This window comes from Agelaius phoeniceus, chromosome 1, assembly GCF_051311805.1.
Source record: "Agelaius phoeniceus isolate bAgePho1 chromosome 1, bAgePho1.hap1, whole genome shotgun sequence".
Classification (NCBI taxonomy): domain Eukaryota; kingdom Metazoa; phylum Chordata; class Aves; order Passeriformes; family Icteridae; genus Agelaius; species Agelaius phoeniceus.
The window spans coordinates 26,533,071-26,546,224 of record NC_135265.1 but is presented as its reverse complement, the minus strand read 5'-3'; the positions used below and the strand labels follow the sequence as shown (position 1 = coordinate 26,546,224).

Genomic DNA, 13,154 nt, shown 5'->3' with positions numbered 1-13,154 from the left:
TGTGCAGCTCTTACAAGAGGGTAGCAGCTGGCTGCCATGTAGAATTGATAAACTAAACATAATTTGGAGTAAGCAAATCAGCATTTTTGACTGCGGGCTTTAAATCAGAAAATATTTGAATAATAATAAATAATATTAAGAATGCAATGTTACATTTTTGTCACCTAAAAGTGCAGTCAGACAAGCTCCAGCCTGAAGTGGTAAACCTTCCACTGTGAGAAAATATGTGGTATTTCTGTTGCTACTTAATTATATTTTTAAAATTTGTATCATCCCCTGCTCAAAAAGTAAGATTCTAGTGTATCAAAAGTGCATCAGCATTAAGAGTAAATGTTGGGTTAAAGTTACAGATGGTCATGCTGGGTTTTTGGTCTTTTCTCTTGCATATTGCCTTTACTCTGATGATTAATTCTGTTGTCACCTTTCCTGTTACAAGCCATTGAAGGTAAAAATAGTAGAACTGAGCAGCTACCCTGGGTATTCAGGGCAGTGCACAGAACAGCTGGATGCCTGCAGTAAGTAGCATGGTGATATTTCAGCAGTTATTTGCAGGTGTGACAGTGTCTCACCATAGTGGGATCCAGACTGATGCCTATCAACAACAGGCTCTGTAGTATCCCTCTCATCAACAGTTCAAATCAGAAATGGATTTTAACCTCATTTTAATCTACCTTTCCCTCTCTAAATTATCTGCAGGTATCCCTATATACTAATCTGGCTTGTATTATGCATAAATGTTTTGTAGGTAATGTTCCTTAATAGAATGTTTTGTGTGGGCTATTTTTGAGTTATTTAATGTAACGTTCCTGGCAAATATTTTCAGCCTGGATTGGCCACTGGCTATACATTGGTCTAAAATTACTTCTCAGAATTGGTCCATCAAGACATTTTCTGTTAAGTTTGCAAGCATTTCTCTTCCTCTTATAAGTATATGCATGGAATCCTTCCTACAAAAGATTGATGCAGTTGCAAATGGCACTATTACAAATGTCTGTGAAAATAAGGACTATGAATGTAGGAGATTGCAAGGCTTTAAGAGACAGAATACTTTATTCTTTGTAGGAAAAAAATTAACCAGATATTTACTGACATTTTTGGCAAAAGTATTTATGCAAGCATTGTTTCTCATAAGTCTATCAGTAAAATTAACTACGTGAAAAGTAATTAATAATTTAATCTCTGTTAGGGGGAAAAGGGAGAAGAAGGTCCAAGAGGCCCAGAAGGACCCCCTGGCAAAGGACTTTTAGGTCAAAAGGTATGACTTGATGTGCATGCTGGGGAAATACTACAGACTTTTGTAAGAGTTTGTCTTCTGACCTACTTTTTCATTCATTATATCATAAGTGTCAATTCTATTTTAACTGAGGATTTAGAAGGATTGAAGAGAGAGAGCAATGTGTACTGTAGCCTGAACAAGTGCAGCAAAATCAGACCCTAAACACAGAGACTAAAGTTAATAGGGAGTAGAGATTTCCTAAAAATTCAGTACAGAATTTTAATTAAAGTTCAGAATTGACAGATTAGCTTAGTGGGTTGATAGAGAGAGAGAAACTTTGAGAAATTAGGAGAATAGTTAAATATCTTATTATGAAATTAAAAGTCTGGAAAGATGTATTAGTAGAGAGACAACTTTTATCTCCCATTTCATATAATTTGGGACATTTGGGTCACATTCTAGAAATGAGCAGGATTTCCTTTGGGGTGGAACACCTAAATGTCTCTATGGGTTAATAATTATTGTTGTGGTTTGGGGTATTTCTGTAGCTGCAGCTGTGAATGAATCTTTGCTGTGATTGAAAAAACAGTTTGTTTTCTTCAGGGTGACCCTGGAGAAAAAGGATCCAAAGGAATGATTGGTCCTACAGGACTAACAGGCCCAGCTGGACTAAAAGTAAGCTTGTTCTTCCATGGTAACACTTCTCCTTGTATTTTATTAAAAAAGCTATGAAGCTTATGCAGTGTAAAAGTTTCTCAGGCATCTGATGCTTATAGACTTAACAGAACAAAGGGAAAGCAGAAATATTTCCATCATCTACCCTAAATGACACAGTACTCTCAAGGAGAAAAAGAATAAAGATATAATTACATATAGTTATGCATGAGCACTAATAAGCTAAACTAAAGTTGTCTGAGTGATTCTAACCATGAGTATTTCCAAAATTTTTACTTTGAATCATTAACTTTCTGTTATAATATTTTGTAAGCATAGCTCTGAATGAATTATAAAGAAATTGAAATAAGTGTTCTTGTTATTCCATTGGATTGTAAGCCAGACAAAAAAATTAATTCAAACTAAAAAAATTCAAATACACAGTTTAACCAATAGTTATTTCAGACATTAAATTTAGACCAGCTTTCATAAGAACAATATGTTGATTTAAGTATTTTTTACAGTATTGCTTGTTTTGGAGGTAGATCTATATTGTAGCTATTTTTAGTTCAGAAAGTCAAACTCTCTATTTAGGTCAACATTATACCATTTTGTAACAGGGTGATCGTGGAGAGAAAGGACCCCCTGGTCTACCTGGATCATCTGTTTGGGGACCTCCTGGACCAAAGGTGACTATCTGATACATATTTCCTAGAGACCAGAGATTGGAAATTTCTAGTGTACATTTCTGTCAAAATTAAAAGAATCTGGTTTAAGGAACTTAAAATTCTTTGTTGTAGGAACAAAAATACTGAATTTCAGAAATAAGGACTAAAAAGTATTAAAAATTAACAGTCAGTGTTAGAGGCCGGGACCTTTAATAGCATGCTGAACTTGGTACATAATGATTTCCTCCTGAAGCCATTTGTTTAAAAAAACCCAAAAACTTATTAGATTTCTGTTTTGGTTGGGTCCTTCCTGTGAAATTAATTAGTTTGAAGTTGGTTTTTTTTCCAAATTTGCCATGCTTTTTGCCTCTTAAAATACGGCATTAAACTCCTGCCAGAATATGTTTATGTATAGTTCTAGGGTGTTATATGCTGGTTTTTTTTGAGATGAGTGTTTGTTTGTCACTTCCAAATGACCTGGCCTGTATGTCCTACTTGAAATGAAATGTCACCTACAAGATAGCTAGGGCTTCATCCATCTCATTTTCTTTATGGGAAAAATGTACTTGAAATATCTGGGACTTGTCCTGTTGAGTAAAATAAGTGGATTCAACAAAAAAAAAAAAGCTAACTTTGAAGGTTTTAAAAATATTTGAAAATTCAGTGATATTTAAATAATAAACTACTCTTGTTACTTAAATTATTCTTGTTGTAATATGTCAGGTAACTTCAACTTTAGTTGATACTTTTCACCTTTGGTGTTAGTTTGTAGAGTCAGGGAATCATAATGCATATCGTATCATTCTGAAGCAAAATCATCCCCATTTTTCTTCTTCCTTAAAAATATATATGCCTCACTCCACAAGTACAAGGGAGGGTATGGTATATACAAAATATCTGACATATACAGTCTGGCAATAGGACATCACAGAGGAATATTATGTCTTTTGGACTTGCTTGTGCATGGAGGAGAAAAAAAGACAAAAATGCAAAATGCTCAGGGTATACCTAGAGTAAAAATATAACCATGTAGAAGAAAAAAAGAAGATTGTGAGGTGGCCATATCTCCTATATTGGTTTCAAGCCATAATAATGTGACAAACTTTATGTGAGGAGAATACAGGTGACATGCTAAAAGCCACAACTTGTATGAGGACAAGTTTCATTAAATCAGTCTCCCTTCATGTTTTTCCAGTTATTGTGGCATTTTTAAATAGACAAGTAAGGGAGTCCAGGTTGTTCATTAATAAATTCATGCTGAAAAATAATTTTGTAGAGTTCCTTGTCTTTTTACCTATGATTTTATTCTGTTCAGTACAGTTCATACAACTTTCATAGCAGATGGGTCATTATCTAATATCCAATGAACTCTGTAGGAGTCTTTTGAAATTCTTTACTAAGTTTTAGAGCAGGGCTTATATGGGCAGTAGCTGGTGGAAAAACCCCAAGCATTTGGGTAATTATAAAATGCAAGTTGATTTTTCAAAAATATTCAAAACTTTGTCTCTTCAGTTCCATCATAACTTCTTTGATTTAAACAAATATCCACTATGTTTTGGACAGTTGATCAATAATGTAACAGACTACACAGGTCTGTTTTATCTTTCGGCTGTGGAAAGCACAATGATAACTATTAATTTTGTTCCTAAAACATCTTGGTGTCAGCAATTGAGAATACAGACATGATAAGTTTCTAATGCAGAGAATGTTTCTCAAAGCTTGGAGTTATTTCTGGGAGTCTGAGGTCTTTTTGGGACATCTCTAAGTATCTGAGATGGTGATTAGTGATTGCTAGAGGTCTTACCTCCTGGGCAGCCATGGTTGTGTCCATTGGGAGTTTATTTCTTTTAAGCTACACCCACATTTGAGGACTGGAGTTTTATTTCCCTTAGCAATCATTATGCCGTTACTAATATGGGGACAGTGACATTAGAAAGCTGTTTTTTCTTTGTCATGGTTACAGCTGCTGAGTGATTTAGAGCATTACAGCATTTTATTGCATTCCCTAGTGAATGTTTCCTGAAATACTGCATGTTCTTCTCACTGAGAAATTGCAAGTGTTTCATTGCAAATCTATATTTTCTTAGAAAGTTCCTTAATGTAAAGTGAAACATCTGTTTCCAAAGTGTAAACACCGGAAGGAGCCAAATTCTGTTCCATGAAGATTAACATAAGGAATGTGGGTTCTAAGCCTGACTGCTTTCCCAGAAAGCCACTGACAGAGCTGTTACCAAAGAGCTGAGCTGTGTAATATTTGTGGAAAACTCGAGTTTCTCCCTGAGTCTTCAGACTATGGAACTTGAAATTTTGAAGTTCTGTGCCATTGCATCAGGCTTTCTAAGCATACTCTGTCTCAGTACTTGTCTTTGAATTTCCTTGCTGTTCTCTTTGCGCTCTGACAGAAACAAGGTCATGCAGCCTGCTTGTGGACAAAAGCAGGCAGGAGCCACAGGTGCATCTGGCCTCTCAAAGTGAATTATGACATTCAACCTTCATCTGAAAACTAAAGCCATCAAGTTATTTGTCAAGGTAGAACAAACTATTTTACACAGCTGGGGAGAAGCAGAACTGTGAAAGAGGTCAGAATCAAGGTAGTGAAACCTTCCTCTAGAAATACTGGTTTCATGTTACCTAGCTCAAAAATTGTCTCTGTAAGAAAGAACTGAATTCATGTTCTTCTCTGTAAAACTTTTGAAGTTAAAACTGAATATAGTTAATATAATTCTGAATTTGTTTCTTTTTGCATAGGGGGATCCAGGATACCAGGGACCACCGGGAGATGATGGACAACCTGGAAATTCAATAATGGGACCAACGGTAGGAGTTTTTAGACAAAAGATAAAAAGTAAATAAGTGTGAGACATATGCAAAACTCCTGTGAAAATATAGACACCACTTGAACCTTTTAAGTAAAGGAATTCACTAATTCTTCAACTTTTCCATCATTCCACGTTATGTCTATTTTTAAAATAAACTTCTTATCTTTACAAAGAAGAAACACAAAATTCTATAGATAACTAGTCCAATGTACCTCACCCTACAACTTCCCATAGGAAGTCTTCATCAGGAATACAGTTCTTCAAATTCACCTCTTCCCCTCTAACACACTTTATATCATATTGTACTTCTGTCACTTGTCATCTGGGCTGCAACTTTCTGTAAGACTTCTGCTACTTCTGATAAGGGAGTATTTCAGGGAAAGGTACCATTCTTATGATCTCTTTTTCAGACTAAAATTGGGAACCTTCTTCAGAAACTTTTTTTTTTCCTTTACCATGTCTGCACATAAAATATTCTGCTCAATTCCATCACTTCACTTTGGGGAAATATAGACAATAGACCCAAATCAGAAATCAATTAGTGGATGCCAACCTAACACAATGTAGCTCAAAATAAAGCCACTTAATTCAATAGATTTTGCATGATAATGTTTTAGGAATACCAGTAGCGGTATTTACTCCTGGCTTGACACAGTTCTACCAGTACCTCTACCAGAGGATGCTGAATAGCACATTGAACCACTCAGAAACTTTTATTTCTGATTTTTGAAAACTCCAAATTTCCTTTGTCTATAATATAGAAATTACTTCACTCTATTATTCTTATAAAAAGGAGTGATGAACATGACTTAGTTGTGCAGTTGTATCCCTAATCAATTAGGTTTTGATTATAATACCTGTTTTATTTCATTTTTAATCACCATGGATGCAAGATTTACATTTATATACATTTTTCGTAGTTGTTTTGAAAGGGTGTAGAAGCAACTATCTTTATAATATTACTTTGGAAAACTGCTTTAGTGTGGAGGCCTTTAAGCCTACCAGGGAAACCTCTAGGATATTGCCCCAGAAGAGTTTACCACTGCCTTGGAGAATGCCTCAGTCCTTAGGGAGAGTCGAAAGGGGCTTCTCCCATGATGCTCTGCAGTGTTATGTTAATCTGCCCTTTCCCGATAGGTCATTGCCTTTTGCCCTGCCCTTTGTACTACCCCTGTGCCCCAAATGATTGGCTGTGACCCCATACATAACTCAGGACCCTGCCCTGTTTGTTTGCCTTTTGTCCCTGGACTCCTGTGGCGTGACTCTACAATAAACCTTGCTAGAGCTCTACACAGAGACCCTTTCCATCTTTCTTTGCTGACCTAGCTGTGGTATGAGTGTGGATTGAGTGACTGTACTTGCCCAAGTGGCTTTCTCAGAAGATGCTTTCAGGAAGGTAGCAGCAAACACCATCCACTTTACCATACTGCTACACTTTAGAACCTGCACTGGAAAGGCTGGAAAAGCAGATGAATTAATTTAGCAGATTATCTGTGGCATCAGGGGCATTTACTCTCTTACCAGTGCACTGACTTAGAGGCAGTCACTGTGATTTTTTCTTCCAGACACCACAAAACTGTGGGAAGCAGAAATCCCAGAATTGCTCCTAGGCCATCTCTTGTGTGACTGTTTAAAAAGCCCCAACAAAATAATCTGGACTGGAGAACTGTTTCTTATATAAGATTTGGCAGTAGATTTGACCTAAGTAGATTTATAGCATTTATGGTTATGCTACTAATAGGTAGCCCAGACACATGACAAAATCCCAATTCTCAGAGAAGAAAATGTGTTAGTATGTATTTGGTATTTACAGTGGCCTGCTGGGATTAAATGAAAACATCTGTTTGGCTGTTTTTTACTGTAGTGAGATTAGAAGCAAAAACAGATATGAGCCCATGATTTATGTTTTCCTTTCTTAAATGTTATCAAACATTTCTGAAACATTTCTCATTTTATCCACAGTTTAAGATCTGTGGATATTAAGAATCAGGAAGAGGTAAAACTGACTTTCCATTATAAAACTATTTATGATCTAGAAGCATGCTGGTTGTTTAAATTTTTACAGAGGTGTATCAAAATTCCATCATTTGAAAATTAGGAGACATCTTCAAGAGCTGACACAGTTTGAATCTGGTCAGTGTCTGTTTGAAGTCTGTCAGTGAAACTCTCCAATTGGATTCAAGAATGGATGTGATTCATACAGGAATGACCTACTATATAAAATTTACTTAGGCATAAGGCATGTTTGGATCACTATCCACATATTTCATCTAAAGTAATTTCAGGGTTTCATCTTACCCAGAACATTGAGTCTACCTTGTCTTTCTTCATTTACCTACCTGCTAGCCTAAACCTATGATGTATAACTTTAGGAGACCCAAAGCATCTCTTCCATTTTTCTGATAGGACTAAATTTGTTAATAAAAATACATTATTTGTGTCTATGGTAGAGACATTCATGGGACAGGAGATTTTGGCAAAAAGTTTGTTCTAGTTGTATATCCAACTAAAATACAAGCTGGTTTGTTGTCCAGACATGGACATTGTATTGAGACGGACCAGGTCAGCTGAGGTCTGAGCTGCTAACTGGTCTCTCTTCTTGATTTCTTGAAGTATTATATTATTGTAGAAATTTACAGGCGCAATGCACAATGATACAACAGTTTTCTGTCCCTTGTAGTTTCATTTTCCTTGTTATTTCCTTTTACTGTAGTAGACAGGGAAATATTTGTATATTTGTATGTAATTATTCTTGAGGATATGTTGTACCTATGTACATTAACAACACTCAAGAAGTTGCTGACAGCTCTCTGCAGCACTCTTTCACAGAGTGTATCAACATTTCTTGGTTCTCTGGGATGGAGGGAAGGGCATGCAGCTCTCTCTGTACAGCCACAATATCCATACTGTGCTCTGAGGGAGGTGCAGGTGGGACCTACACGCATCCATGAGGATTTCCCGTTGCTGGTGCTCTCATGTGAGCATCTACAGTACAGACCAGCAGCATACCCTCAGAGATGCTTCAAAGCAACGTGTTTTCTTCCTGGGTTTTGTGAACAGTCTATTTCGAGCTCAGCTAATTTTCTCAAAAAGGTCAGGAAAACTCTCACTGAGTGAGGAAAGAGGAAAAGTTTGCTATTTGCTTCTTGTCTGGCCGTGAAAGGAAGCATTGAGGTTTTGCTGATGCACAAATCTTTAGTGGGAGTCGGTGGAAGAGTCAACAGAAGGAGTGACTGTCTCTTGAAAAGAGAGCATTTTAGACTGCTCTTTTTCTTTTAACTGTTGTATTTCTTTCTTTTCCTACTTTCCTTTGCAGAATGAAGTTTTGCTTTACTGTATGAGAGAACCAATGTGATTACTTGGAAGCGCAAAATGTGCACATATAACTTAAGGCTGGCATATCATGTTTCAGTATTCTGAATTCAGTTCTTATTGCTCAGACATACCCCTAAAATGATAAAAAGTTTGGTTTTGAAAATAAATTTAACTTTGTATGGGCTGAATACAAAGTCAGTGCTCTGGAAATTTCTCTCTGCAACAATAAATCCAGAAATTAACAATTTCCTAATAAGAATTTCAACCCCTAATAAGAATTCTTATTCTTCTAAAATCTTAATTAATTCAATTGAAACCACAATAAAAAAAGCATAGCAATTCCTGAACTTTGTGAATGAATTTTAAGAGCTAGTAACTGCTATTCTATGTTTCCAAAAAGATTTTAAACAGCTTCCTTACATATTTGTTAATATTCTTTACACTGTGATAGTCCAGGTAGTGGCACGATTTCTGACTTCCTGTTTTGTGTTTAGGGGCACCGAGGACTACCTGGACCACCTGGACCCGAAGGACCAAAAGCTGACAAAGGTGACAAAGGTGAAGTTGTAAGTAGAGTTTTAATTCTGTACTTTGTGTTCAAAAAAACCAAACCAAACAAACAAAAAAAAACCCAACGAAATTACTATGTGATAGTACAATATTTAGATGCTTAGATTTAGTTACCTAACTAAGTGCAGTTAATTAACCTTTAGCTAATTTAAATGTATCATGGATATTTTGAAGCCCTTTTCTAGATACAGTAGCAGTTGTACCAGCAGTTGGAACTGGACATAAATGGTTCTCATTTCATTATCATGAAAGGGACACCATGTATTTCCATAAAAATCTTTATGCTGCTCATATGTGTTTAAATATAACCACTGATTTGAATTCTTTTTCTGCCTCCCTTTTCTTTACTCTAATCAAGATTTCTAATACCATCTGCTTGACCAAATTTTGCAGCTCCAGTTCCTTGGATTTTCAGATGTTTTTCATGCTGGGCAGTTAAATCCTCTAATTTGAAGATTTTTTACCTCTTGCTTTTCTGCTGGTTGGCTTCAGAAGGAATTAATATCTGAGTTTTCCAGCAGCACATTCAATTACAAGGACATATCATCCTAAATTTCAGTCACCCAAAACCACATAGACATGTTTGACCAGCCTCTCTCTCTTCCACTAGAAAGTGGAAATACTGTTGCCGTCCTTCAACCACCACATGTCAAACTTCCACTAGCACTATTTTCTTTATGTGTCTAATCCAGCTTTATTTCAAACTACAACCCTCCCAAGCACTCCCAAATGCACTGAGGTGGGACCTGAGTGCTTCCAAATTCCTACTCAGCTCCAATTTCCTATCATTCAAACTGATGCTGAGAAGGTCCTTTGGGATCAGAATTATTACACGAGGCATTCACTCAGAACTCCTGGTGTAATGCCTTGTACCTGACACATTTCATGTTGTGTAATGTGCAAAGGCTCTGTTGTGCTGTCTCATGGTAACATCTTTCCCCTGCCATTCTGTGCCCCATGAGCTGGAAAGATCAGCTTCATAAAGCACTGTCAGACATGGACAAGATTTATGTGGCTAAGTAGGTAGCAGGGTGGTGGGAACCCAGAACATTCCTCTGTGGGAACCCAGAACATTCCATGGCTGTCCAGGACAGCCGGGACCCCTGCCAGGGGGCTCAGAAGCCCTGGCATAGAGCCCAAAACACCTGTGGTTTTGATTATGACCTGTGGAGCAAATTGCCAACCTTATATGAAGATCAGCAAGCCACAACAGTTTTAGATGAATATTAGTGAAGTTATCACGGAGCGGAAAAGCAAATTTTAGGGTTTTTGGTATGGGGGTTCAGGAGGCAAGATGGAGGGAACTGGGTGTGTCCAGCCTTTTTCCTTCTTCTTCTTGGCCTCCATCTTCTGCTGTAATGTTGACACTTACAGATTGGTCTAGAGTAGAAGCTCACTGTCTGACATAGGTGATAGGTATTGGAATGTAATTGTAAACATTGTATACTTCGTTTTTAGTATTTAGACATAACACCGCCCCAGGGGCAGGCCGTGTGCCTGGAACTGTCCTGCTGGGCGGACCTCGGTAGGGCAGGAGAAAATTTTTTATAGATAAGACGCAATAAACAACCTTGAGACCGAGAACTGAAGAACTCCCACTCATTCTTCAAGTTCCTGGGCTGGGAAAAGAGACTTTTAACAATCTTGGGGTTGCAGTGACCCAGAAAGGCCCCAAGAGGGTGGGTCAAAGCCATCTGCCCTATGAATGCTGAAAGGGAGCCTGGGAATGCCTCCAGCAGTATGAAAGGCAGCTGAAGGGGCAGATGAATTGAGCAGGGTGTTCAGGAGAACAGACTACCAAACACAAGTACACACAAATATGTTAGTGTCACCTAACCCCTAAATTTAGATGGGTTAGCTCTGGTATTTCAGGTGTCTAATGCTTGCAGCATATGAATCATGGAGCAATGTCTGCTTTCCCACTGTTTTCCTTGAGCTGAGAACAATGTTCTTAAGTCAAGGGTTGTACTTTTTTCCACCAATCTGAGTCTTTTTAGGTTTCCCTAAAAATAAATGTGAAGAAATTATCTTCTTTGTTGAAAAACACAAGTACCTTAAGACAACTACTGACACATGCTTTATTTTTCTGCTGTACCAGGGACCTCCAGGACCAGCAGGCCCTGAAGGACCAGAAGGACCAAAAGGCGTGGGAGATCCTGGACCAAAGGTATTTGTCCAATGGTAGACGAATGCACCTGACTTGTAAACAAGGTAGACATCTTCCAAAAAATGCATTGGATAAGGACGAAAAATATATGACAAAATGCTGCATTCTCATCTCCCACTTTTCAGTTCTGTTAGAAGAAAAGCTTGTGATAGACTTTTCTGATGTGACAAAAACTGTTCTCACTTTATCCTCAGACTGGATACAAATTTGCAGGTTTTCCATACATCTAAAGCCCAGGAAGCTTCTAGATGCTGGTGGAAGTCAGGATCCAACACAAGCACAGTATTGCCTATTAATTATGCCCTTCCTTTCTCTGGCAGAAGTGTGAGGGATGAGGCCAAAAAATGAGTTAAGGGTTACATGGAAGTACTGAGATATCTTTTAAGTTGGATTCCTAAGAGAAGAGTATAAACCTTTATCTAAAATAATTTGTTTATTTGTTTAGAGGCAAAACTCACAAAAAATCCCAAACAACAAAAAAGCTGATAAAGGTATTTGAAGTACAACACTGAAACTCTTCCAAGGTTTTCCATAAGGCACAGAATAGCTAAAGTCTTATGAAACTATAAGCAGTATGTAAATCAGCTTAAAAGTCACATAGTAATTGTTACATTGCAAAAAGTCAGAAAAAGAGACTTAAGACTAGAATCATACAACAAATTGCTTTAAAATATCCCAGAGTGGTTTTATTAATGATTTCCTCATTGCATATGTGAAATAAGAAACAGGCAGCCTGATGCAGGAGGAGAAAGAAATATTGCCCAAACAAGTTTTTTCCAAACAGAAGGAACTTTCAACTTCAGTTCTCTGAACAGGAGAATTTACATTTAAAATAAACTGCAATAACCTCTCAAAAAATCCACAATAAAGGAAAAATTGAAGGACATTCATTCTTAGAATGACTTGACTTTAGAATTACCACAGGATGGTCCCAATGGCAGTGGGATCTGGGAAACTTGGCTTTATGCTTCTCTTTTGAATTAATGCCTATCAATACAAGGCATTTCACATCAAGTAATGCAAGAACTAAATGTGATTTCAGTTGTGTTATTCAATATAAATTTACAAAAAATGGCTAAACTAATTAGATTTTTCTGTATGAGACTGTATCTTTCCAAATAGAAATATCAGGTTTGCTATAATGTAGTCTTATAATACATGATTCTTGATACTACAGAACATTTCATTAAAATTCTAGAATCTTGTATGAAATTATCAAGGCAGATATTGATAAAGACTTAACTTATGACTTCAGGATGTCTAGGGGTATCATTACATCTGAATTGTTCCTTGCTTCCTAAATGCATTCTGTAAAAGGAATTGGAAAGTCACATTATCAAAAAAGATGATCTCCCACTATGATGCCATGGTTGAAGCATTATGAAGTCCAGAACTGTATATCACAACTTCAGTGGGAATAGAGGGGAGTGATAGAAATAAATTTTAGTTAAATCCAAAATGGAAATAAATAATTTCCTTTTCTTTAAGTGAATGGACAGCACTATAATGATTGCACTGAAATTTCTCACAACTGGAAATTTTAAAATCACTGTTTGTGGCTGTGTTTCTGAAAAGTATCACAAATATACAGCTATGCAGAAATATACTTGGAAAAATCATGGTGCCTGTTTTATATCAGAGATTCTGTCGAGGTTTAGGGCAAATTTGGAGGAGAATTTCCAAATTAGGGCTCCTCCAGTTAGCAAACCCACACAGCCCCTCCCCCCAACCGGTTTGGGAAGGAT

The 13,154-nt window shown here is 37.0% G+C and overlaps 1 protein-coding gene across 1 annotated transcript in view; it reads left to right on the top strand.

Annotated features, from left to right (window-relative positions):
- COL28A1 (collagen type XXVIII alpha 1 chain) overlaps positions 1–13,154 on the top strand; it is a 55,308-nt gene that overhangs the window by 22,952 nt on the left and 19,202 nt on the right. The window contains exons 18-23 of the mRNA XM_054644249.2: positions 1,187–1,255; positions 1,820–1,891; positions 2,491–2,559; positions 5,287–5,355; positions 9,167–9,238; positions 11,341–11,409. Coding sequence (XP_054500224.2) covers positions 1,187–1,255; positions 1,820–1,891; positions 2,491–2,559; positions 5,287–5,355; positions 9,167–9,238; positions 11,341–11,409 — 420 coding nt within the window. The remainder of the gene's footprint in view (positions 1–1,186; positions 1,256–1,819; positions 1,892–2,490; positions 2,560–5,286; positions 5,356–9,166; positions 9,239–11,340; positions 11,410–13,154) is intronic.